The sequence below is a fragment of the Drosophila nasuta genome, chromosome 2R, assembly GCF_023558535.2.
Source record: "Drosophila nasuta strain 15112-1781.00 chromosome 2R, ASM2355853v1, whole genome shotgun sequence".
NCBI classification, from domain to species: domain Eukaryota; kingdom Metazoa; phylum Arthropoda; class Insecta; order Diptera; family Drosophilidae; genus Drosophila; species Drosophila nasuta.
The window spans coordinates 9,201,793-9,228,892 of record NC_083456.1 but is presented as its reverse complement, the minus strand read 5'-3'; the positions used below and the strand labels follow the sequence as shown (position 1 = coordinate 9,228,892).

General features: G+C 40.2%; 5 protein-coding genes across 9 annotated transcripts; 3 read left to right on the top strand and 2 right to left on the bottom strand.

Annotated features, from left to right (window-relative positions):
- Window positions 1-1,488: 1,488 nt before the first annotated feature.
- On the bottom strand, window positions 1,489-26,984 carry LOC132787015 (small ribosomal subunit protein uS9m). 2 transcript variants are annotated; one of them, XM_060793849.1, is made up of 7 exons: window positions 26,834-26,979; window positions 26,525-26,743; window positions 26,296-26,469; window positions 26,146-26,231; window positions 25,731-26,091; window positions 14,035-14,197; window positions 13,782-13,949 (listed from the first exon to the last, which is right to left on the bottom strand). In XM_060793849.1, exons 1-7 carry the CDS (start codon window positions 26,927-26,929, stop codon window positions 13,858-13,860), a joined length of 1,191 nt encoding a protein of 396 aa, XP_060649832.1. In that variant the 5' UTR covers window positions 26,930-26,979; the 3' UTR covers window positions 13,782-13,857. The 2 variants fall into 2 exon arrangements, with proteins under 2 accessions (XP_060649833.1, XP_060649832.1); XM_060793850.1 differs by lacking the exons at window positions 13,782-13,949; window positions 14,035-14,197; window positions 25,731-26,091 and adding an exon at window positions 1,489-1,555 and having other exon boundaries at window positions 26,834-26,984.
- On the top strand, window positions 4,618-8,356 carry LOC132787014 (homeobox protein B-H2). Its single transcript, XM_060793848.1, has 2 exons — window positions 4,618-5,595; window positions 7,823-8,356. The coding sequence occupies exons 1-2, from the start codon at window positions 4,698-4,700 to the stop codon at window positions 8,332-8,334; spliced, it is 1,410 nt and encodes a 469-aa protein (XP_060649831.1). The 5' UTR covers window positions 4,618-4,697; the 3' UTR covers window positions 8,335-8,356.
- Window positions 8,427-11,690, bottom strand: LOC132787012 (vam6/Vps39-like protein). Its single transcript, XM_060793845.1, has 7 exons — window positions 11,443-11,690; window positions 10,901-11,373; window positions 10,619-10,844; window positions 10,312-10,559; window positions 9,374-10,254; window positions 8,907-9,306; window positions 8,427-8,828 (listed from the first exon to the last, which is right to left on the bottom strand). Exons 1-7 carry the CDS (start codon window positions 11,510-11,512, stop codon window positions 8,529-8,531), a joined length of 2,598 nt encoding a protein of 865 aa, XP_060649828.1. The 5' UTR covers window positions 11,513-11,690; the 3' UTR covers window positions 8,427-8,528.
- On the top strand, window positions 11,842-14,179 carry LOC132787013 (probable arginine--tRNA ligase, mitochondrial). The gene is made up of 4 exons (XM_060793846.1): window positions 11,842-11,918; window positions 11,971-13,129; window positions 13,191-13,557; window positions 13,619-14,179. The coding sequence occupies exons 1-4, from the start codon at window positions 11,883-11,885 to the stop codon at window positions 13,770-13,772; spliced, it is 1,716 nt and encodes a 571-aa protein (XP_060649829.1). The 5' UTR covers window positions 11,842-11,882; the 3' UTR covers window positions 13,773-14,179.
- On the top strand, window positions 16,369-25,650 carry LOC132787009 (transient receptor potential channel pyrexia). Of its 4 annotated transcripts, XM_060793840.1 has the most exons (4): window positions 16,369-16,521; window positions 19,163-19,585; window positions 22,249-23,593; window positions 23,662-25,650. In XM_060793840.1, the coding sequence occupies exons 2-4, from the start codon at window positions 19,467-19,469 to the stop codon at window positions 25,159-25,161; spliced, it is 2,964 nt and encodes a 987-aa protein (XP_060649823.1). In that variant the 5' UTR covers window positions 16,369-16,521; window positions 19,163-19,466; the 3' UTR covers window positions 25,162-25,650. The 4 variants fall into 4 exon arrangements, with proteins under 4 accessions (XP_060649823.1, XP_060649824.1, XP_060649825.1 ...); XM_060793841.1 differs by lacking the exon at window positions 16,369-16,521 and having other exon boundaries at window positions 19,127-19,585; XM_060793842.1 differs by lacking the exons at window positions 16,369-16,521; window positions 19,163-19,585 and adding an exon at window positions 20,330-20,758.
- Window positions 26,985-27,100: the final 116 nt, after the last annotated feature.

Genomic DNA, 27,100 nt, shown 5'->3' with positions numbered 1-27,100 from the left:
GATGTTCAGTTTGGCAAATGAATATCGCTGTCTCGCTTGTCCATCAACAGGCTAATGATATTTAATGCTGCTTTGACTAAGAGCAAAAGAGAAAGAGAGTGTTGAAAACGGATGTAAGTATGTGTGTGTGTGTGTATGGGAGCTGCGTCTATTAACATTGTGTGTGCGTGTGTGCTAGAGGTCTGCGTGGCATGCAACAACACAGTGCAGCTCAATAATAATAAAAATATTTTCATTAAATAAGGAGCCCTCTTTGAAGTTTCAGCACCGCGACAAGCTTTATCTATCTACATACTTATTACCTATTGAGAACATTATGAAATGAAATGCCAGATTTTAATAGTTGTAGATATTTTTAATCAGAAACAAATAATTTTCTATTTTAATTTCTATTCAAATTTGAAGTTTCACAACTGCCCCAATAAGTAGGCAATACTTTATGAATTTTAATATTTTATTGGCTCCCTAATGAAACCCGCGATGCAACCCTGGTCATAATAAGGGCAATTTAATTTGTGTACGTAAACTCTTTTTCCCACTCCAGAGTTTTACGGCTTTACATAATAATTCATAATGAAAAAACTTTTGCCTTGCTTGAAAAGTTTGTTTGCCCTTTTTTGCATTTATTCATTTTGTATATGTTTATTTTTATTCGAGAATAAATAAATATTATGGCTCCCACAGCAGCAGCAAGAAGAACATCATTATCGTCATTATGATGAGCCACCGCTTACCCCCTGCCCTGCCATCCGCCTTCGTCTTCGTCTCTGTCGCCGTCTTCATCTCCAGCTTCATCGCTGCAAGCTGCGAAGTTTATCAAAAGGCCAAGCAACAATGGCGACGGCAGCGACTGCGGCTGCGACGCCTTCTCATTCCAGCAGATGCACGGACACATGCGCAGAAGCTAGCTCACACACACACACCGCACAGACACACACACACACATGGGCCACTTGTAACGTGTGGAATTTTTTTTTTACCCTTAAACAAAAAATATTAAAATTGTGGTAAATAAACAAAATTTGTGATAATATACATGCACATACCTATATACAAAATATATGCACCATTTACTACACACACAGACACATACACATACACATGCAAGTATGCATGTATTTGTATTAAGCTCTCGTGTCTCTCGCTCTCGTTCTCGCTCCGCTGCGGCAGCGACGGCAGCCGAAATTTTTCTCTCTCCCTCGGCTTTCGGTGCCATTTTGCCCATTTTGCCACTTTGCTCCATGCCAGGCGTCTGCCCAATTCTTGTGGGTACATTAGCACTAATGATGATTGAAACGACAAACGTGTCGCCTCATCCTTATTCTCATTCTCAGCTTCTCAGTTTCCCAGTTTCAGACTCAAGAGAGAAAGAGAGAGAGAGAGCCGAGAAAGACGGAATACGAACGCATTTCTTCGTTTCGGTAAAATGCCTGACTTTGATTTAAAATGTTGTATCTCGTGGCGGATTTAAAGTTCATCGCATGGTCTCGTCTCAGCCACGTCTCACCAAGCACTTGGTATTTCATTTTCCATTTTTCTTGTTCGTGCCGTTTCTTGTTTTCTGTTTTCCTTTTTGCTTTTTCCTTTTGTTGTGCATTGATTCACTTTGATGGGCGCTAATTGGGGTTTCTCTCGTAATAATGATCGTTGGTATTTCGAGTAGTTTATCAAGTGGTAAATTTAAGGCGACTTTGGCTTTAAGAAAGAGTTGCAAAACAACAGTGTGAGGAGCTTATAAATGAAATATAAAGTATTCTGAGACTCTAGTTTTTACGTTTAGTGATTCTCTCATAAAATTGATATATTATAAAAGATAATGCGTTCATCCATCATCTTTAGAATCGCAGTCATAAATGTTTCAGTAATTTTCTTGCCATAGAATATTGCTTAATTAATTAGTTGCCTTTCCGTTGTTTTTTGTTGCCCCCACAAAGTACTATAAATAACGCTGCGCCATATTGTTTTTGCCTGCGTTATCCTGGCACCGCCCTCTCGACGTATCCAGCGAACCATCCTTCCACCCACCCAACCATCTATCCACTCACTCGCCCAGCAACCAGCCAATTATCCATTTATTTAATAATTTCAATAACTTTTCATACACTCGCGTCGAATGCGGCACAAATGAGCACAACGTGCCACAAGGAGGCAAAAGGGGCAAACGGGGATGGACGGTGGGGGAGTGGTTGCTGCGATAGGTGGGCGGTTTGTTGGCAGGGTGCTTGCGTTTTTATGTAACTGCTGGTGGTTGCTCCTGACAATCTGAATGATGATGATGTTACGCAGCAGCAACTGCTGCTGTTGCTGTTGCTGCTGCAGTCGCAGTCGCTGTCGCCGTCACAGTCGCTGCCTCTGTCGACGCTGTGTAAATCCCGGAAAAAAGCAGACACATGAAGAGAACCGCATCCCACAAGAGCAAGAGAAAAATCACAGCACCAATTCAACACACACACAACCATTCACAGAGGCAGAGACAAAGCTGCGCTGCTGCGACGTCGACGCTTGATTGTTGCTGCTGTCGTTGCTGCTGCTGCTGCTGCAGATATTGTAAAAATTTTACTGCCAGCAACTTTTGAATTCAGTTGAGTTTGCAACACGTTCACGTTCGCATGCAACCAGCCAAACGAGGCTCACATTTTCCGATTATCCGAATATATTCATCCGCATTTCATCCGACATCGATTGCAATTCTCAAAACGCGCGCAATTGTAGGCAACAGTTCATTTGCCGTCGGCTATTTTGAGATTTATTTAATCGCAGTTTAAAGTGCCCAAGTGAAATATTGCAATACTTGCGAAAATATCTGAAAGATATTAATGTTACATTATATGGGAGCTATCCTATTGCTTGGATTATATCATCGCATTCCATAATCAACATATCTATTGAAATACTTAAAGGTTTGTGGTCTATGTATATGGTTTAACTTTTTCAAATTTCGATACAACGGATATAAGACAGATTTCGAAATCAATAAGAAAATGTTCGATTAGAAAAAGGAGAGGAAATAAGTTTTAATTAAAGCTATACATTTCTTACTTAATTACTTTTTGGGTTTTTATATTACGGCAACATATTTTTAAATATTCCAAATTTTATAGGAAATACTTTAACAAAAGAATCTGTATTTTCCAATCCTCTAAATTTAAAAAAAATTTAGCAAATATTTCTTTACAAAGAATCCCTTTTTTTTTTAATTATCCATTATATACGTTAAAAATTAATAATGTTATTAAAGAAATATTAAATGAGACTTACTTTATCCTTTTTTATTGACTTTAATGGCTGGAATATGGTTGGCACTGCATAGTATAAAATTAGGAATACAATTTGAAATAAAATAAAGAACAACTTCTCATTTAGCATCAAGAAAATATTTTTAATTCCCAATAGGAATGATTCTTGCTAGTACTTTTTGAAACAAAATTAAATTTCAAATAACTAAGTGAAAAAAAATATATACAGTTTACTAACATTAAAAAACTAAGCTTACTTGACAGGCATATTGTAATGAAGAATGAAGTATTGTAATAGGAGTACAAGGATTCTGCATTTCTGAATTATAGATAGAGTAAACTTATACAGCTAAACTTGCATAGGGAATACTATTGAAATTGTAATTGCTTCTCAAAAGCTTTACCAGACATATTAGACAATTTTTTAAAATATATACGTAATTCAGTCAATTTTCTTAGTAAAAGGAATCATAACATATATTTAATATAACATGCCTTGAATAATGCATAATTTAGTTGTAAACCAAGAAGATTGTATTTAAACCTGTCTGAACATAATTTCAACAATTTCCAAATGATTCCCTTAGCATTCATTTAATTGTGATAATTTATGTTGCAAGGGGATAACAGTTATTTGTGGACATGGCCACAAGTCAGTAATCTTAATGAACCTAATTTATTTAATGTCAAGCTCTAAGCAAACACAACTTGGCCGCATTTACAATCACTTGCATATATAGTATAGTATAGCATATATCAGACATTGTGTGGCTATCAAATGGATATTTTACGCACCTGAGGACAACAGCAAGAGACGTGGTAGTAACAACAATGAGACAAAGTCTCAATTAGGCTATCAAATTGCCAGTGACAACCACAGCAGCAGCAGAGCAGGACAGATAGCCCACAAGAGAGAAAGAGGCAGTTAGTAAGAGACAGAGAGAGAGAGAGAGAGAGAGAGAGAGGGACTTAAGAAAAGCTTTGCAATTAAGTGCATAAATGAATGCACTCACTCACCATGCGAATGCATGTCTCCAATGTGTGGCACAGTCTGCGGTCACTTGCAGCAGCAACTGCCTCAACCTGTTGGTGTTGGCCACCATTCATCATGCGATTGCAGGGTCAATTGTTTAACCAAGCCACACACACACTTTACTTCCATATATGTATGTAGTGTTTATAGTATAGAGAGGCTTGGCTCATTTGGAGCAATTTACAATTGGGATTCGGCTTAAGAGGTTCTCGGATTACACGCGTTGTTGCTGCCACGGCTGGTCAAGTGCCACTTAATTGTAGGCATAATCAGAGAGTCGTTGACACCTGGAACTGGATGTGGCTTGGCACTTGGAGACAATTAAACATTTCGCTTTGCATTTTTCAGGCGAGCGAGCGACCAACAAGTGGACTAAGAGTCGTCGAGGCAGCGTGCAGCTTGAATTGTGCTTGTGCCAAATACTAAGCATGTTGCAAAATCCTTCCAAATATCACGCAAATCCTTTGTCACACTTTCTGGCATTGCATAACACACAAGCCAACGGTGTTGCACACACACACGCACACACACTGGGCCACCATCATGCAGGAGGACATGGACATGGACAGTTGCAACCGCATCATTCACTGCCCACGGCTGCCTTGGCTGCGGCGGCAGCAGCAGCTGCAGTGACGGCGGCGGGTCAAAGTTCATACCAAATGGAGCAGCAGCAGCAGCAACTTCCCATTGGCCTCCCACCAGCAACAGCACCCACACAAACGCAAGCACAGTCTCAGACACACACACAATCGCACACACACCCCCAGCAGCAGCAGCAGCAGAGGGAGCAACTGGCGACTGCGACGTCGCACGCGCAGCTCATTGAGGCGGCCGCGGCGCATACCTCCCTCGATGTGGGCAAATCGTTTACAATAGCCGCCATTTTGGGTCTTCAGCAACAGCAGCAGCAGCAGCAACAGAGCAAGGACTATAATAATGCCATTAATTTGTCTCTCAATGGCGGCAGCTCGGCAGACGCCGCTGACCACGACAACAACAACAGCAAGTGCTACAACAACAATAACAACACAAGCAGCAATAACAACAACAGCAGCAGCAACAACAACTATGGCAACAACAATAGCCAAAGTGTAAATAACTTCAATTGTGATAGCAACGGCAGTCGTTACCTGTCCACAGTGCAGCATCCTCATCCACATTCCCATTCTCACTCCCAGCAGCGAGCCAATTTCGCTGCTGCTGCCGCCGTCGCGGCTGCTGCTGTTGTGGGTGGTGGTCCGTCGGCGCTGCAGAGTCTCCAGCAATTGCACCAGCATCACGCACAGCAGGCGTCGCTAAGTTTTCAACGGGACAAGCTCAAGTCGGGTAAGTGGCTAATCAAGTCGATTAATTAAAATGATGCAAATTTTCTTTTTTATGTATATCACTGGTTGCATTTAAAAATCATTGAATTTCTCAATTATTTATGAGTAAATAAATATAATAAATAATATATTTGAATACTATTTTATTTTTATTTTAAACCTTTTAAACAAGTAAGAAAGCTAGAGTCGAGTGTGCTCGACTGTGAGATACCAGCTACGCATTTTGAATAAAAGCTAAATATTACGGTGATCATTTTAAAATATACCAAATTAATACACCACAAAAATACTAAAGAATATACCAGTATTCATACAGTACTATATTGAAAATATAGGACTGAGTGCAAAGAACCTAAGACCCCTAACTAAGTAGGCGTTTTCCCCATATATAACAAGTAAGAAAGCTACAGTCGAGTGTGCTCGACTGTGAGATACCCGCTACCCATTTTGAATAAAAGCAATATATTGTGCGGTATTATTCTCAAAACATACCAATTATACTACAAAAATACTAAAAATATATTTTGGGGTATTATTATTAAAATATACCTAATATACTACAAATACTAAAAAATATACCAAATGGTATATTTGGTAAACCGATATAGTGCCGCATTCAAAATATACCATAGACGGCACAATATACCAGATTGTCGGTCAAAGCAAATTAGACCCATAGTAAGTAGGCGTTTTTGCCCATACAACAGTATTTCTTTAATAACTTCAACAATTTTAATCTGATCGCAACCAAATTCAGGAATCATAAATACTATAGTTAATATTGTATATACCAAAATTCGCAATTCTAGCTTTACAATTACGCTTGTTATTCGATTTTTTTTGATTTACGGGGGCGGAAGTGGGCGTGGCAAAAATTTGAAACAAACTTGATCTGCGTGCAAACATAACAAATGCTGTCGAAAAAAAATTATAGCTCTATCTCTTATAGTCTCTGAGATCTAGGTGTTCATACGGACGGACGGACAGACACACAGACGGACAGACGGACATGGCTAGATCGTCTCGGCTGTTGACGCTGATCAAGAATATATATACTTTATAGGGTCGGAGATGCCTCCTTCTACCTGTTACATACATTTCCTGCCGGCACAAAGTTATAATACCCTTCTACCCTATGGGTAGCGGGTATAAAAAATTATAAAGACAATAAATTATTGAATGTATCAAAATTCTAGCGATAATTCTGCCTGCAAACATAAAAATTGTTGTCGAAAAAAAATATATCTTGAATATACATATATGTAGCATATGAGATCTATGTAGGTGTTCATACGGACAGACGGACATGACTATATCGCCTCGGCTGATCAAAAATATATATACTTTATAGGGTCAAAGTTGCCTACATATATTTCCTACCCTATGGGTAGCGGATATATAAATTCGTTCTTTTATGAAGAAAACACGACCTCTACTTTAACTGGTTAAAGAAAATACATGGAATATTATATATCAGAAAGTTTATTTCAAGTAAAAATAGGTAAAATATGAAATGTAATATAAAAATAATTCAAACTGTTTTTACAAATTGTGTTCCGATAGTCGAAATTGATATGTGCGTAACTTGCAGAAACAGATACATATGTACGAACACATTAATGCCTCATTTCCACTGCACCAAAAAACCTTCTTCGGTTCTTTTCCGTTAAGGTCGAATGTTACGTTCCCCCATGTAAAAACTGAGTAGCAGTGGAAATGGGGCATAAGATATATAAGGTGAATCAGCATCAAGAGCTGACGCGATATAAACTAGATTAAGAGTTATTTATTGTACAATAAATATAAAAATAATAATAACAAAAATTAAAAGCAAAGCGGTCTTAACTTTTAATCTAGTATAAATAAAATATATAATATTTATATGTATGTACATATATATATGAATGACGCTTCAATTCTTGTTAACTTTAATTGCAAAAATGTTTCGGAATAGTTTTGAGCAGTAAACAATTGTCAAACTTCTGCAGACTGTAATTAAGAATGCAAGCAATGACAGTGAATGTATTGAATTAGCTTATTGATACCTTAATCATATCATTTTTTCTTTCATTTTAAATTAATCCGTGAAAAACTGTAAAATATTTAATTTAAAATAAGTTAACAGGAATCTTCAGTAAAATAATTGATTTATTTTTATTTAGTTACCATATCAAACATTATTGGAAAACACAAGCATCATCTGAACTTGATTATTTTGTCTCCCATAGATTCACACAAGAAGAGCGCGCTGAAAAACAAACGCGTACGCACAATCTTCACGCCGGAGCAGCTGGAATGCCTAGAAGCCGAATTCGAGCGACAGCAGTACATGGTCGGACCGGAGCGTCTTTATCTGGCGCACACACTCAAGCTGACAGAAGCACAGGTGAAGGTCTGGTTTCAGAATCGACGCATTAAATGGCGTAAGCATCACCTGGAACTAACGCAACAGCGTTTGGCATTGATTAGGCAAACTCAGTTGCCCGCAGGATCAGCAGCTGCAGCAGCTGTCGCGGCCGCTGCATCATCAACATCCACATCCGCCGAGCTGCCATTGAATGCTGCCTGCAGCACTGCATCCCCCAGTCTGCTGGAGGATGACAATGAGGATAGCAAGCACTCGCTTTTGCTGCCAACGCGTCCTTTGAGTCGTGCTGCCTCCGAGTCAGATTTATCCATATGCAACGATTCGCTTGACCTGGACGGCGACAGTTTGATGGATGGCAGTGAAGAGGCATAAGCCATTTAATGATGATGATGCCACAAAATTCTTGTAAATATAGTCCAATAAATATGTATATTATTCTAATCGTAAACTCTTGGAGATCGATGTACAATATAAGAATGGCATGATTTACTTTAATGCTTAGCGTTACAAAATTAGATAGCTAAACTACATGGATACTAATAGTGATTATCACATACACTGAACATTTACGGCTGGTTGGTTGCTATTGATCTGTCGTAGCAGGACAGATGCACCATTTGGCCGTTGGGATAGCGCACAAACGCAGTCTGATTCGCGAAGCGTTTCTTGCATTCGGGACACACTGTGGACTCGTTTAGTATGAAACTCTTATTCATCTCCTTATCTACGGCGGTCTTAAGTCGTGTTGCCTCAGCTCGTAAAAGTCCAATCATGATTTGACGCTCATGCTGCTCTGCCATTTGAGTGCGTATCACCGTTTCTAAATAATACTTCACCTCACTTGAGTCCATATCATCCGGCAGAGACTGCAATAAAAAGATATTTTGATAAAGAATATGTTATAATTAATGTACAGACTACAAATTATGCATGCTTTAGCTTACTTCCAATGTCTTGATTGGATCAATTTTCACAGTATAGGTGTTGAGCAACTCCACAGCCACTTTTAAATTTGGCGTCACATAATCGGGATGCATGGGTACATCCTCGAATGGTTGTTGCATGGGCTTCAGTATGATTTCTAGTAGGATATCGAAGACGTCTTTGTTCTGGTCATAGTTAGCTTCTGCATAAGCTTTAGCCTTTGACATATCGCCTAGCACTAGAACATATATAGCTAGCACCTTGTCGTGCATTTTAAGGCGACCCAGAATCAATGCTCGTTCCTCCAGTAGCACCTTGGTGGGAAAGTCTTGCAGTACACTATCTGGAGAATAGTGTTGAGAATCTTCTAGCATTTTGAACAGCTTCGCACGCAAAGCAGGAAGCTCTGGGGTTTCTTCTCTGAAAAGAAGTCAATAATAGATTATAAAAATGACATTACAGACATAGATAATGACGATTAACTTACCCCTTAGCCTGCTGGGCTAGCAGTTGTTGCACTTGCTTGATATACTCCTTGATCAAAGCATTGTGGCGTAGTGTATTCGTGTCCTTCCATTCGTCTATGATATGCTCCAAATAGGGCACAACCAGTGCCTTATGTTTGCTAACTAGAAAGTCAAGTACTTTGGCTCGAGGTAGCTCTTCAACATCAATCAACTCATCTGTGAATATTTTTAGGCCTTCGTGCGGATCCTCAGTTAAAACCCAGTCGGCGAATTCAAAAATCAACGGGAGATTATCAGCACCCAGTGCTTGCAGATAACTTATGGTACGATTTAGGCCTTGCAACACAGATCCTTCCACATTTGCCTGCTCCTTTAAAAGTGTGAGCGCTTTCTTGTGTTTGCCTTTGCCATCATAAAGTATGATCAACTCCGAGAGCTTATTGTATCTCTTAAGCATTTTTTCCGACTCTTCGAAATGGCATTGATTCAATCGCAACAGTGGAGCGACATATACATCATTTATTTGCAAGTAACACTTCAACAACGTAGTATCAATTATCTCCAACAATAACTTATAACTGTTTTTGTTATCTAGTAGCTTGACAACCTCACGCTGTCGAGCCTGCACCAGAAATACAATCAAAGCCTTATAGGCATTTTCCAGATCATGATCCTCTAGTTTAGGCACTCTTGGTGTAGGCACGGCATCGTCAACTGTATGTTGAGGTTCTGGTACAAGGTTAGGAAAAAGCTTGATTACTTCGTAAGGATCTATGGCGGCCTTTTCGAACTCCTCCATTGCTTCCGAGAATTCTTTATTGGTGAATAGTTCGTTGGCATAAAGCCGATGTATCTCACGTATCGTCTGCGCTTTATCATTACCTTTTTCCTCGGAGATATCCTGAAACCGCCTTTATTGTAATTGAAAATCGTAAGATTATCGTCTGGTTCATCTTACCGTCAGTTCGATTGCTAATTGAAATTTCTTTTGTTGCAACAATTCCTTGCGCTGTTTTGGAATGTCCACCATGCGAATGCACCACAACTCAGACGAGGCGGCGGCAAAAATGGTACCCTTGTCTGAGCGAACTAGGAATCTGGTGTTCTTTAGCTCTGGCAGAGATTGCACTAACGTCTCCTTCCCTGCCAAATTGCGAATCTCAACAGCGTTTTTAGTACGGCCAATGACAAACGGCTCATCCCAAACTTCAAAGGGTGAAAGTTATTGTATGTTATGTGCTCAGCCAGAGAATTTGTAAACTTACCTAATCCCAAAAGTGGGTGTGTCCACATGATCGCCGTTGTCTTGTTGTTCATGCTACCTTCAACGCTGCCTTCCTTTGCTTGATATTGACTTGGATCAATAAGCATTAGATAGTTGTCTTTGGATATACCCAGCATATTGCTGCGAATCAGGCAAATGTTGGGCTCTTGACTAATGGTTGAGGAGGTCAAAATCAGCTTATGCATCTTTGGTGGAGTGCACGATATCTAAAAATAATCTTAAGTAAATAAAATGATTCTATTGGTATTCTTTCCTTACTGACATTGTAAATTACGTATTCATCCTTGTAACCCACGCAAACGGTTTGATTCACCCAACAAATAGCTCTGGGCAGATCGAGCAATTCAATTGTCAACTCCAATGAAGCGAGTTTATCCACTTTCCAAAAGAAGAACACAATACGTCGTTTGATGGCACAACCGATTCTTATAAATGTTGCCAATTCGCCAGTGGTTGATTTGCGGCTGTCTACATCCATAGTAAACAAGGTGCATCCTTTCGTATCTGGTGAACTGTGCACGAATTCGAAATTATTCTCAAGTCGACTCATATCGCACACATGAATCATGCTGTCGGTTAACACAAAGAGGAGGTTTTCAGCCGCCACCACCTCCATCTGAGTAATTGGTTTTTTACTGAAATTTTTGTTAAACATTTGCATGTCCACGCCCTTATCTTTATCCACCGAGTACATAATAAGCTGACCGCTTCTGGTGCCCAAAATGACATGATTTCCTAGTGGACAAGTGTAAGGGTAATGTAAAGTTAATTTGAGGATATTACATTATATTTGTAACAACTTACCATAAGCAGCAATTGCTTCAATTTGAACGCCCTGTGATAGGATTGACTGCACACAATAAGCCTTATGCATTTTGTTCCATTTACATAAAGATTTGCCAACTAAAATTCACAAATTAAGATTGCGAGTTGTTTACAGAAAAAACACTAACAAGCCCAACCCAGCTTAATAAAAACAGCTGATTTGAAGTCCACACACTGCATAACCTGCAAGCAGGTGTTGGAAATTATAACAATTATGTTCAGAAAAATAAATTTAATGAAATAAATAAATATAGAAACATATGTATAATAAGTAATAATAATAAGCATAAGTAAATAAATATAGGTAACAAATTTAATTATTGGCAATTGACAATAACAAGTTGGATTGCGGCTGTCTAACATGAAAACGTTGACATTTTGCAACACTATCAAGGAGTTACCACCCTGTTCAAAATAACATGACTAGCCGCATACGGCGCGCGATTTGTGAGCAAGTAAATCAATAAAAACTAATATAATTCGTGTCATTATACTGTTACTTCACAGTTGCCACAACTAGAAAACATCTATCATGCGTTGGAGGTGCCCGCTAAGAAGCAGCTCTCTGCTGCATCACGTCCATTGTTGCAATGGACATTGCCGGCAACGGTTGCACAACACGAAAACGAATTGTTGGAATCGGTGAAAAGTCAGCAATTTGATGCCACTTATATTGAGCAAGTGCGTGTGGTGCCCAGTGCAGGACGTAGTGCAGCTAAAGTCGAGTTTCAGCTACAGCCAGACGCATTTGCAACGCTTCTCTTGCAGGCAGGGGAGGCAACCACAGTTTCGCCATCTTACGCCGACAAGCATGTTGTTATTGAGTTTAGCTCACCAAACATTGCAAAACCCTTCCATGTGGGACACCTGCGTTCTACCATCATTGGCAATGTATTGGCCAATCTTTACCAGCATTTGGGTTATCGCACTACGCGTCTCAACTATCTAGGTGATTGGGGCACGCAATTTGGCTTATTGGCTTTGGGTGTCCAACTGAAGCAAGTTTCTGATGCTGAAATGCGAGCTGCTCCAATTGAAACCCTTTATAACGCATACGTTGAGGCCAATAAGGCCGCCACGGAGAATCCAGCTCTGGCTCAACGAGCACGAGAATTGTTTAGTGCGCTGGAGGCGGGCACCGATGATGCCATGACCGCCCAGTGGCAGCAGTATCGTCATTATACCATAGATGAGCTCACTGCTGTTTACGAACGACTTGGCGTCCAATTTGATAGCTACGAATGGGAGTCCCAGTACTCGCAGAGTGAAATCACTGAAGTGCTGACCAAACTACGGTCAGCTGGGATGCTGCAAGGGGAACACGATGGACGTGAAGTTGTTGTTGTGGGTCAACGCCGAGTTCCTGTTATCAAAAGCGATGGCTCCACTTTATATTTGGCTCGAGACATTGCGGCGCTGTTAAAACGCCAGAGACAGCTTCAGTTCTCACGAATGCTGTATGTTGTGGATAATGGTCAGGCAGATCATTTTAATGCTCTCTTCCAAACAGTTACGGCCTTAGACAACAGCTTGAATAATAAACTACAACATGTGAAATTTGGACGGATTCATGGTATGAGCACGCGCCAGGGCAAGGCGATCTTCCTGCGCGATGTGCTCGACGAAGCTCGTGAGGTGATGCGTGAAAAGCGAAGTAACAGTGCCAGTGAGCGTCAAACTAATTTACATTCAATGAAACACTGATTGATTAGAATTTTCATTTACAGCCACTAAAGAGAATAGAAGTATGAATGATGAACTCGTTTGCGATGTTCTGGGCGTGTCTGCTGTGTTGGTAAACGTATTAAAGCAACGAAGACAGCGAGATCACGAGTTCAGCTGGGATCAAGCACTACAAGTGAACGGGGATACGGGCATCAAACTGCAGTATACACATTGTCGTTTACACAGCTTGCTGGATAATTTTAAACACATCCAGCTGGCAGAGATTAAGCCTAGCTGGCAGCATTTAACCCAAGAGCCGTCAGATGCACTGGATGTGCTTTACGAGCTGGCACGCTTCGAGCAATTCGTGTGGCAATCCAAGGAGCAACTGGAGGCTTGTGTGCTGGTCAACTATCTGTTTGGCTTGTGGTATGCAGAGTCCCATCCTCACATGAGGTATTAAACTAACTTCTGTGTTATTCTGTTATAGCAATGCAACTAGCCGAGCATTAAAGCGGTTGCCTGTGAAGCAGGAGCGATGCCTAGAGAAACAATCGCAACGTTTGCTGCTCTTCCATGCGGCTAAGCGCACGTTGCACCGTGGCATGCAGCTGCTGGGTCTTAAGCCGCTAAACCAAATGTAGTTAACGCTCTTTACTTAATATATCATAGTTTTTTTTATTGAACATTTGAACAGTAGAAATGCAAGGCCGCTTTGTTCTTTGCCGCTTAGCGCTTCTTCCACGTGTACTTGCGACGTGCGCCTTCCTGTCCGAACTTCTTGCGTTCTCGTCTGCGATAGTCACGTGTCAGCAAGCCGGCTGTAAAAAATATATCGATGTGAAAGTAATTAGTGGCAATGATGAGTTTCGGTTTGTAATCGAGAAACAACTAGATAAGACTTACCCAAGCGCATGGACTCAATCATCTCTTGATCAACGAAGCTGCGCAAACTCATTGCAATTCCCCAACGAATGGCACCCGCTTGACCGGATGGACCACCGCCCTCCACATTGGCCTCCACGTCAACTTTGCCCAACATATCGCTGAAGTTCAGGGGGAAAAGTAACTGCAAAAATACAAGTGCACAATCGTTATGTTATCGTGTGTTTGATGTCAAGTTCAGAGCGCTCGAGGCGGCCATTGTCTCTACAACCATACATACATATATACAAATATATGTATATAGATACTTAAGTTGATCAATGCATTGTATTTTCCCGTATATAATGCAAAATTAAACTGCGGGAGTATTTCCTGCGCTACAATAACAACAATAGATGTATAGAAATAAAGACAAAATCGTTAGCTAAATTAAATGCCATGTTAGCCACCGCTAGATGCAACATTTTGTTGCATACCAACGACGCAATTAAATGTCTACGCTATTACCTGGTGTGATGTAAATTCTATTCATGATAACAAAATAAAAAATGTAAGAAAATGTCTATTAATCAGATACTGATGAACTTTACTGCAGGTGAAACTAAATTAAGAAGCTTTTTCAAACAATTGGCATGCCTAAGGCAAGCTTATTATTAGCTCAGAACAAGGCGATAATTGCGGGCCACAAGCGAAACTGTGATTTGTTAATAGTAATAACATCACGTTTCCGGCACACGAAATATTTTTGTTATCTCACTACTAACGGTTTCTTATATTTTGATTGGTGTGCGGCAAAAATTTAAAGTAATCGACCAAAATTGAAAACTGGATAAAGCGGGTTTAAAATATATGGTTAAGGAAGAGAAATTTCACTTGTTACCGACTGGTTTTATATAACGGTGTTTAACTGTTATTTAAAGTAATTAATTCATATCTAAAACTGACATACTTTATGCAAATGCAATCGTAACTCTGACGAGACAGTATCAAAGTCCACGTTGAGAGGGAATTCCCAATAAGACAAGATATTCTATATAACACCCTTCTAAAAGGCAATAACTGTTACAAACCCCAATTTGTAACACGTGAGCTAATTATATTCTAAATTATTGTTATCATAATACTGGCATGGAAATAAATAATGGAATAATACCAAGCAACAATTTACGATATTGATAGTACCATCAATTTACGAAACAAAAAACTTTAGTTCGTTAGACTAGCACGTGGAATAATATGCTCGCTAGAGTATATAATGATCGACATTCACAAAAATAATTTCGGGGTTTGTTTATACCAACCACATTTTGTTTATTTTATTTTTTATTAACAATTCGGCAAATGCGTGGGAAATCAAGTCGACGAGCTTGCAAATCGTATACGAGTCTTTAAACAATATGGTCTACGGCACACAATAAACGTTATGATTAAAAACGAATAAACAATAAAAAAAATACATAATGAAAGGCGCGCAAACAATGGAAAAAAACAGAAACTACAAATTTGGCAAAAATAAAGGCTAACACACAAACCAGCTGCAGATTGACAATAGCAAGCATCGACAAATAAAAGAGAAGAACAATTAATCATTGCAAATCTGACAAAATTATTTTGATTCGTTTGTATGTGTAATTTGTTAAACAATTTGTTAGATGACTTCACGCAACAGCAAATAGCGAACATGATTTTTAAATTAATGTACTGGCGAGTAAATAAAGCAAAAGACAAAAATAACCACACGCTAGTAAATTTACGAGAATGGATGGGATAGGAGAGATATTTTTACGATATGGGGATTACGAATATATATATATACTTATATATGCATACAGGTTGTCAAAACTGTACACAATCTACAAGGGATTAGTGTAAACATCGCTAATGCTAAAACGCTAAATGACCGGCGAAACGTCGTCTTCGAGATCGGCATCGGCATCGTTAACTGTCACCGTCTCTCGTAAAGAACTCTTCGAGCCGGCGCTTGAACGCTTCAAGTGTCGCGTCAGATTTTATTATGATTTAAATGAATTTGATAGCCGATTCTCTGGAGCGTTCCAAAACCTTCTTTCGCTTTCCTCGCACTTTTCCTCCATCAGCACTTACATGAGTGTCCACATGCGAATATCTATAAGAGCGGCGATGATGATGATAATACACACACTATAGTGATGATAGCATGTGGAGGGCATATAGTATAGTATTATACTAAGTGTACATTCAACCTCATTGGCGCGCGCTCACTTGGCTTAAGTTTGGGATCTGTTCATCCACCTCCCACATTCGCATCCACATTGAAACTTGTGGTGTACATTATCATTTCGGCGCAGTTCTTTTTATCAGTCAATCGACGTTGTTGTCGCGCTTCATATCGCGGACAAATTCACACCGAGAATCTATCTATCGCTCCTTCAGTTTGAATTCCTTTCAAGTATCGGGCTAATGCAAATCCATAGTGAATAATGTCGCGACCTTCGCAGAAACACCGGCATTGTCCAAAACAATTCTAAAGTAAATCTCAGCCGCAAGTGTAGAATTAAGATATGGTCTAATCTACATAGTATATATGCATGTATACGTTACAAAATAATAATGTTGTGTCTATAAATAAACAGTACATAAATTCAAACAACCTTCACATCATTCATAAATCAAAATTAATAATTCTCAACTCTTCTTTGTATTTTATAATAAATTGTCGAGCTATTTTGATGGAAGTCTTTTTAATATTTGGCAACATCATTAGTATGATTAATTGAATACTCAAATATTCCAAATAAACAAAATTGTATTCAATTAGCATTCCTGGAATTATTCGATGCAGCTCGAAAGTGCATGCCATAAACAATATGATGCTCACATATCAAGCAACATTCTTCGGTTGTATTATCCTTTAATTTGAGAGAAAGATTCAATTACAGTTATGCAGTAAAACGACTCTGATACAGACTCTTCAGGTTCAAGGGCATTCTGGAAGCAATGCAACCAAATATATGTAGACAAAATACAAAACTCTCGTCGTCTCGCAAATTCTTTGCCTTTTCTTTACTATGGTTTCTCGACATCTCACATAATACCCATCCATATACACATATACAATACATGATGTCCGTAGAAATTCAAATTAGTTTCAATTATAATTGAATCAACGCGAACCGAAGAAACGAACGAACCAAACGAAGGAACGAGTAAACTAAGAAAACGAAACAAAATTATAACACGAAGCGCGGCCCGAGTCGAAAAGGGGGAGGCGAGGCATTTTTCAAAATGACGTCGCATGTAAACGGTAAATTGCAAATGGCGCTTCCGGCTCGGCTTTCGTTTTGTGAAAAGAGCAAATAGAATATATACTACACTTAAACATTCAAAACATTCTTTCCATTTGGCTTCATTACATTTCCCAAAGCGATTCGTAATTCAATCAAGCAAAAGCGTGCAGTTCTTAAAGTAGCGTCATTCCATTTCGAAAAAAAATAATAATAACCATATTTGAATATTTCCTATATACGCAACAATCGATTTTGAGGATATTTGGGAAGCTAAGGCCGAGATCATTTAGTTGGTAACGTACCATGATGATGGCAAACATTTGTTCATTGCGTTAGAAACTTTCAACTGGCTAAATTGACTGGAATTTAAAAACTGCAAACTGGTTTTTCAACTTCGGCCTCTCCGAGAATTTAATTAATTTGTGCGCATAATAAGATAACAGCTTTTTGTCGAGATTCGTTTCGTTGTCTATGTCTGATTGACTACAGAATTAGCTAATAAGTCAACTCTTTAAGAAAGTTTTGTTTACTAGTATTAAAAGCAATCTGAGCCTTGTTTCCAAGCAGAGTACTCAATAATTGGCCAGTTTTTTATACGTTTTAATTCCCTAACAGGTTTCCTAAATTCCCCTGAAAACATCTCAACAAAAAATAAAGTTAATATTTCACAAATTTTGCCAAATAATTGACAACAATGACATATTGTTATTATTTTGTTATTGTGTCGACAATTACAACAAAAAAGCTAAATAGAATAACAACTTTACGTAATGCTCTTTAACTTATTTTTACATCAACAATGAACTGATTATGCACTGGTAATTGTACTGGCAATCTATAGATAAAACAATTAAAGTAAGCTGCTAACTAAATAATTGTAGTGCCAATTAAAAGAACATAAAAATATACTCAAGTGCACACTTTGTATATACACCCAATACAGATATCGTTAAAGTTAACAGATCTTCCAGCATTGATTGTGACTGGCTTTGTGTCTACTATTTTAAACGCTAACTTTGTCTGGCTCGGGCTGATACCAAAAATTTACTTAACAAATGAATGAATCTACTAACCAGCACTTCGGCCGAAGCGCTGACGTTGACACAAATTGTAAATAATGTGGGCAAACAAAAATTTGGCCAGAAATACTCAAAGATGTGTGTTTCACAGTTATGGGCAGTTTTATAGGGAAGAGGAATAATTTAATGTGTACAACTTGAGGAATGATTAAAAGAGAAGCAGCAAAAATTTTATATAAGCCTGTCTTATAATGTAAATGAATGAACCTAATGTGAACTAAATTTACAAATTTAAAAATTGTTAACAATTATTGTGTTTAAAAAGAAATGAATTGCTATCACAAGAAAATCTCAATGAATATTTAATTTTGCTGTCTTTTATATATAAAATAATTGCTTAAATAATTAAAGTATTGTGCCCCTCAAAGAGACGCAGCCTCTGCGCAGCGAGTTCATATAACTGCCTGACAGTAGCACTTTCAGATAAATCCCCACAATTATGATAATACTGAAGTAGCTGTTTATATTATGATCGCTTTATCGCTGCGTCAAATGGGATGAGAATGAGAATTAGATAACTTCGACTCAAGATTGCCGCATTCGGCGTGCGCAGAGATCTGAACAACACAGGCTGACAAAAGGAAAACGCCAGGGAAAGTCGGCGAACAGCGAGTAGTGACATAAGTGACGCTAAAGTTAATATTTAGTTAATATAATTTGCATTTTTTTGTCGGCGAAAGTAATCACAAATTAGTTAATTTAGTTGTGGTCCAAACACGCACTGGACCACACCTAATTTCCTCACTTAAAAAGAAGAAAAGTCACTTGGTTAACCATTAAAAATTGAAACATTTATCATTGCAGCTGAGAGTGCGAAATCGAAGCGAAAAGTTTATCGCCCGTAAATGTCAAAGAGTTTCCCCCGAAAACTGGTCTATAAATTGTGTTTAGCTGATATTGGAAAGTTTTTGGTTGGTTTATTTGCATAGCTAGTGCAGCCAATCGACTTGAGTTGAATTTAAGCGCATATTTGCGCGTTTTAAATACCAACAACAATAGTGACTATAACTGCAACAGCAGCAGCAACAACAACATCAACAACTGCAACAACAAGTGGAACTAGTACGCAGCAAGGTCTGTGCGTCGCCTTCGTCGTGGTGTCGTCGTCATGGAGAATCTTGGCTACAAGGAGGGCAGCACGAAGCCCCGCCGCATGACACGTTCCATCAGCGTCGTTACCAAAACCGAAGTGGAGCAGCCGCTCACTGACAACAATGCGAATAACCGGTAAGTGCCAGTTGCGTTGTGTTATAGCCAATGCAATGCAATTGCAGCTGAGACGAACCCTCAACACAAAAACAAAAAAAAAAAAAAACAAGTGACTTTCATGCGAAAGCGCGAAGATACTTGAAATGCGCAATGCAAAATTTGGGCTGTCGATTTTTGGTTTTTTGGGGCGGGGCTGATCAATCAGGGGGTCGTCAATTACGAGGTGTGAAAACAGGTTTATAGTAGTAGTTAAATACCGTGGATTGCGGAAAACCATAGAGTTAGCTCCACAACTAGCACTTTATTAGTTTTGTTGTTTGTCTGGTAGTTATAGATCATTAGCGTGGCATTTACTCCCACGCGATTGTTACTGCAAATCACAATCTGACTAATTTCATTATTATCATAACGGATTCAAGGTTTCGCTTTTGTTATCACTCGTTGGCAGCTGTTTCAACCGATACTCCTATTATTTGGTCAACAATTTAGAACAGATTCCAAATAGTTTTCCTTCAATTTTCAGTTTTTTGTCTGTGGTCCAAGTCTGCACAACAAGTCTACAACCGATTGCAACTCCCACTCACCAAGTTTCTCTCTCAATGTTTTTTTTTGGCAAATACTCTCACAATTCAGCTTAAACGAACTCAGTCTCTCTCTCTCTCTCTCTCTCTCTCCGTCGCTGTATCTCTCTCTTTGTGTCTGGCGCTGGCGCTTCAAGCTCGATTGGATGAGGCTAATACTGAGCGTAGCTTACGGTTTTGCCATCAGTCGGAATTGAAACAACAATGCAGGCGGACGCGTTAGTCGCTGGCTAATAAAAAAAAAAAACACACCGAACATACCGAATTCTAGCACAAAATATTCGTTAGAACGCGCGTTCGCAGTTCGTAGTAAATCGCAGCAACAACAAAACGGAAGTGAAAAATTCGCGTTTTTCACACAACATTTTTGCATTTTCCGCCCGTTAGGCACAATTGTTGAGCAGCCACAAAAGGCGTCCATTGTAAGCCACTTGTCTGTCCGTTCGTCTGTCTTTCTCTCTGTGGCATCGTATCTCGCCTAGGTCTGTAGATGGGTCACTCAGTCAATCGACTGTTCGGACTCTCGTCGTCGTATTTTGGAAATGAAATTAGAAATTGAAAATAGCCCATTAGCGAATTGGCATCATCCGTGGATATGGCTGCAAACGGTGTACGTAATCACACATCTACTCACAACACACACATATGTATTTACTTCCACTAAGTGCAGAACAAAGAGGAGAGTGATTAGAAAACAGTCCCTGACTGGGATTATGCAAAAGGCTGCAGTGCAAAATATAATGATCAAGTTCGCCAAAGTCGGCGGCGGCAATGGTAGTCGACATTACTCGTAAGACGCATTCCGCCGGCATTTGCAGCAGCAGCTGCGGCACTGCTCGGCTATACGTTATAGTCGACCGATCTTATTCTGAATCAACAACTGCAACTGCGACTACAACTGTGTAAAAAATAACTACAAGAGTAACTCGCTTTTGCATAACTTAACATATTCTGTCGGCTTGATCAACTACGTTTTTCTTTCCCGCATCTTAATTATGCATGCTTCAAAGTCAGCAACTAGATACGAGTTCCATGAGCTACGAGCTTTCAGTGTCACTTAAACAATATAACTATATACGAAATAAAAAAAAACTAAAAACAACAGCAAAAAGAGAGAACACATAGTTACAGCGAGCGAAAAAGACGCTAAAAACAAGCAACACAGAAAATAATAAAATCGTATGACTTATGCATACAGATAGTATGTGATTCCGAAGAAAAATCTTAAGCCCTCTACTAATTCACGTGATCTACCACCGGCAATTGTTGTAAATAAGCTCAGAAAGTGCATATAATAAATTATGGCAATAGTAATCAAATCAAAATAAATTGCAAACATTGTGATAAATAGTACAACTTCTAAAAATACAAATATCAGAGCAATGTGTGAAATTTGTTAAAAATAAATCTCTTTTAAAAGAAGTTAGTCAGTGTGTCATGGGCTCATAAGAAGTACTTATTTTTGGATTATTTATCAATCACCTTCTCGTGAAATATTATGCATGGATATAATAAGTTTGTGATAGTCAAAGTATCTTTAATAAATTAAAGAAGGTGCGAAATTGCGAAACTTAAGATAAATTCTACAGCTTTAAATTTAGTTCGAAAGTGTTTAAGTTTGAGAAATTCATGACTCTTTCCCAACTTTTTGTATTTGTGGATTTGTATGTTTAGTAGACGGTTCATGGGTTTCATTTTTATGCAATTAAATTATCTAAGAGATAAATATTAAAGCAGATCTTCAGATTTGACTCTTAGACAAGATCTAAGAGCCTTAAAAGATCATATATTTTGTTTGTTTCAATTGAACCTACAGCATCTAATTCTATCATATTGTTTTCGTTTCTTAAGAAATTTTAAACAAGGCAATATATTAGCTATATTTTGTACTGCAATATTCTTATGGTAATTGATTAATAGCAAAGATGCTTCCAGGAAATCTTTAAAACAGACATTATCTAACGAATGCAAAATTGACCAGTTATTGGATTTCAGAGAAAGGCAGTAAAAATAGATTTAATTAAATATTTAAACTGATATCAATGAAATAACAAAGTAATAAGGTGACTAATAAGAACTTTGTGTGCTCTCGAAAAACAGTTTCAAATCGATTCCACCCAATCTGATGGTGCGATGGCGCAACAACACTGACGCCATGATCGAAGCCCAGTACCCGACAGCTGGTGAATTCGAATACATGGAGTGTGGACCATCGCCGCCGGCGGAGAGTGCGCCGAGCATGTACGACAGCTTTGAGGAGCCGACCAGTGAGCTGAGCGTTCAGATCTGCAATGATACGCTTAGGATTAGCCTTATAGACCAAATGAAGAGTGCCGCCGGCCGTGTCCGTTTGCTGGAGGACATTGAGCAGGGCAACGTGGTGGCCGAGGGCCTTGCCACACACTTTGAGACCGCCTCAAAGCTGGAGAAGAATCTCAGCTACTTGTGGGCTGCGTTTCTCAAGCGCTGGGATTTGCTGGAGGGATTGCTAAACGCTGGTGCCGATCTGCACTTTTGCGACCAGAACGGTATTTCAGCCTTGCATTTGGGTGCCTTCAGTGGCTGCCTGGCCACCTTGGATCTACTGGTGACCAAGGGCATCAATGTGAATCTACAGCCCAAGTGCTACACACCATTACACTGTGCCGCCTTTGGCAATGCCGCCGATGCGGCCAAGTTCCTCATCAATAGTGGCGCTCTCATCACCAAAGACACCACCAAACCCAACTGCGAGGAGAGTCTACTGCACTGTGCTGTGCGCTCAAATGCACTCGAGTGTCTGCAGCTCTTCATTGGCGAGGGCGCAGATGTGAACTCGCTGAAGCCCAATGGCACCAATGCCATACACTTGGCTGCCGATCTGGGGCATCTGCAGTGCTTGGAGGCGCTGTTGAACGCACCCAATGCCGATGCCAATGTGCGCATCTGCATACGCGAAAAGGAGTCCACGGCTCTGCATCTGGCGGCCGATGAGGGCAACGTCGAGTGCGTGGATCTATTGCTGGCCAAAGGTGCAGACGCAAAGCTGAAGAATCATCGTGGCTTCACGCCACTTCATCTCGCTGCACGCACCTCCAGCTTGGAGTGCGTCGAGTCGCTACTGCGTAATGGAAATGCTGATGCCAATGCCGAGGACTTTGATCATCGCACGCCGTTGCATGCGGCCGTGGGGAAATCAGAGAATGCCTATGACATTATGGAGACTCTGATACAGTGGGGCGCCAATGTGAATCACAAGGATATCTATGGCTTCACAGCACTCCATTTGGCAGCTCTCGATGGGCTGGTACAGTGCGTGGAGATGCTCATTTTCCACGGCGCCGATGTCACCACCAAGTCGAAGAAGGGCACATCGGCACTAAATGTAATCACTCGTAAGACGCCCGCTTCGGTGGCCATGATACGTCAGAAACTGGACGCGGCCATCACATTGCATCACTCCCAGGTAAGTTAGTTAATCACTTTTTACTTTATCCACTACAGCTTTTAAAGCCCATTGTTGTTTCTACTTAGGATCCTGTCAATCGCGAGGTGGAGCTCGAGCTGGACTTTCGCCAGCTACTGCAGCATTGCCATCCACGCGAGATCAGCTATCTGAACACGTTCGTGGATGAGGGTCAGAAGGAGATACTCGAGCATCCGCTGTGCTCGTCGTTTCTGTACATCAAGTGGGGCAAAATACGCAAGTATTACATTGGTCGCCTCATCTTCTGCTTCAGCTTTGTGCTTTTCCTGACGCTCTACGTGCTGACCGCACTAGCACACAATTGTTACAACGGCAGCAAGGATGACAATACCACCATTCAAGCGCAGGAGTTGTGCCAAAAGCAATCCATTTTGGGCGACATGCTGCGCAATAATCCGTTTGTCATGGAAATGCAATGGTGGGTGCTGGTGGCCATCACCATAGTGGAGATATTCCGCAAACTTTATGGCATCACGGGCTACTCCTCGTTTCGACATTATGTGACGCAGGTGGAGAACATTATGGAATGGTTTGTCATCACCAGCGTCTTTGTCATCTCGTACATTTACACCAAGCAGACGTACACGTTCCAGAATCATATTGGTGCCTTTGCCGTCCTGCTCGGCTGGACGAATCTTATGCTAATGATTGGCCAGCTGCCTGTTTTCGATGTCTATGTGGCGATGTATACGCGGGTGCAGGGCGAGTTTGCGAAACTGTTTATGGCATATTCGTGTATGCTGATTGGTTTCACCATCAGCTTTTGTGTCATCTTTCCCTCGTCGTCGTCTTTTGCCAATCCCTTTATGGGTTTCATCACAGTGCTCGTTATGATGATTGGTGAACAGGATTTATCGCTGCTGATCAACGATCCCGATGGCAAAGATCCGCCATTTTTGCTGGAGGTTAGTGCACAGATCACCTTCGTGCTGTTTCTGCTGTTCGTCACCATCATCCTGATGAATCTTCTCGTCGGCATCGCTGTGCACGATATCCAGGGCTTGAAGAAAACCGCCGGACTCTCGAAACTAGTGCGACAAACCAAGCTCATTAGCTACATTGAGTCTGCGCTCTTTAACGGCTATTTGCCCACCTGGTTGCGCAATCTGTTGCACTACACGGCGTTAGTTTCTCCACAAGCATATCGGGTGGTGCTGTGCGTCAAGCCATTGAATCCCAGCGAGAAGCGGCTGCCGCGAGATATTCTTATGAAGGCCTACGAGGTGGGCAAGATGCGCAAGCACTTTGGCCACACCATATCATCGAAGAATCCGGCTGAAAACTATTTGTCGTACAAGAACAAGTACAACAATAATAATGGCTGTGTGTCCACTGCATATTCGTTGCCAGATGCGGATCCGGATTCCACACAATTCACCACACTGACTAGTAAAATCGATGACAATGCGGATCGCATTGAGTTTCTCACACAGGAGATTCAGGAGCTGAAGCAGGCGCTGATATCGCAGCAGCAGCAAGCCAGCAAAGTGATTGATAAGCTGCTCATCGTCATATCCAATCAACAGAAGCAAAATCTGCGCAAATAGCAGATAGATTCTCCCATTGCCATCTAAACTACATTACTGATATTATCAATAACTATTACGTATAATCAAACTATCATCTTGAAATCACCACAAATGCTACACAAATTAGTTCTTCAAATTCTTTAGCCCTTAGACTTGACTTGTGTTGTGTACGATATATTAATGTTGCTCCCAAGTACCCAGAAAATTGTTGATATTATGTTCTAGTTATCGTGTTTGATATCGAAGCGCTTGGCGCACCCAACGTATTTATGCAATAACTATACAAGCATATATATGCTATATAAATATAATAAACTAGTTGATAGGTTATACTCTAGAGAGGCGAGAAGCTGGCAGGTTTGTTTGTGTCTGGCTTTAGGCTGTGTCTTGTTGTTTGGCGTTGTCGTCGTACGAGAAGCGTTTAAATGATAATTAAATATGCAAGTTATACCTATGTTTAATAAAAAACTATGTCTATACACCTATTTGTTATATACATATATATACACAGCAAGTCTTTGATTTCTTTCAATACTTTGGCAGCCTCTTCCCTATTTCCCCATTTTTGTTATAAACTCCTCACTCACCTGTTCTTTGCTCTGCTCCATGCTGAAGTAGGAAATGTCCTGGCCATTAATGGTTATCTTGCCTGTGCCTGGCAGTCGCACTGTGACATCAGCACGCGCCGTCTTGCGAAGGCACTCATAGGTTGTCACATATTGACGACCCTGTTCATCGATTTTGGGCTTGGGCACTTCCAGTTGCTTCGATTGATCCATTAACGGCTTCAGAAAGCGCTCGATAAATGCCTTACTTTTGTAGGCGTATGGTGAGGCAATCAAACGGTCCATGCTGCTGCAGAAGTTCTGGTATTCAATGTCCGCAATCTGCTCTACCAGCAAACGTTCCAATTGTTCTTTTGGCAGGAGCTGAAAACCAGCTGTTTCTCTATAAATAAATACTAGTTATTAAGAGTTTTATAATCGGTTACGTAATACATACAATCTTTGATTATCGTCAGGTTTGTTTCCACGTCGCAACATGCGTTCTTCCAAATCGTTTAGGTTGTTGGTTTCTGCTACAATGTCCTGCGGAGGTATTGATTGCTTAAATTTGGCAAAAACTCAGAGAAATTGTAAAGCACAAACTCACGTGCAGCAGCTGGAAGAAGTTGGGCTTGCCTGTGTAGAACATGCTGTGAAAGGGACGACCCGTCTCATCGAATTCTGCAGCCTTGCGTGCTGGAAACACTTCGTCGGGTGACCGCATTGCAGGACGGGCACGTTTATCGTATAGACCAGATGGAAACAAGTAGGCAATAGCTTGCTGTAATTGTTCTTAGATATAGTTGCGTACTAACCAAATGGATCAACGAACTCACATCAATATCTTCTTGCGTAAATGTCTCAGCGTCCGCGCCCATCATGTTGGCTAAGTGTCGCTTGCCAATTTGAAAATCCAGATGCTGCGTTTTCATGAATTCATCGTGTTCGCTGGCTCGCTTCAAATATGCCTTCATGGCCTTGCTAACCTTCTGTTTTTGCACTGCTGCCGGTGTCGCCTCCACAGTCACCTGTGTGGCATACGAAGCCCCTGCCACCTGAAATGTTATGCAAACGAATGTAACATAAACATGGGCTAAGCAAAACTAATGCATTGAGTTCAATTTTAATGTCTGACTTTAACTTACAGCTTGCACACTGTTTACTCCATTGATTTTGGCCGCATTTTGCAATAGATTTCTGTTCGTTTTTATTAAATTTAAACCAAAAACACGGAGAGCCATCGTTGCGAGTGTTTTGAGCACGATGGAACACACAGAGGAAGACACGAATCAGCTGTTTGCCGGTTGCAGTGTTGTACAATGACTTAAAAGCAAGGTGGCAACGCCAACGTGTCCCGCCAGATCTGAAGAATTGAATTTAAATCAAACAATTTCATAATAAAAGTTTCATTT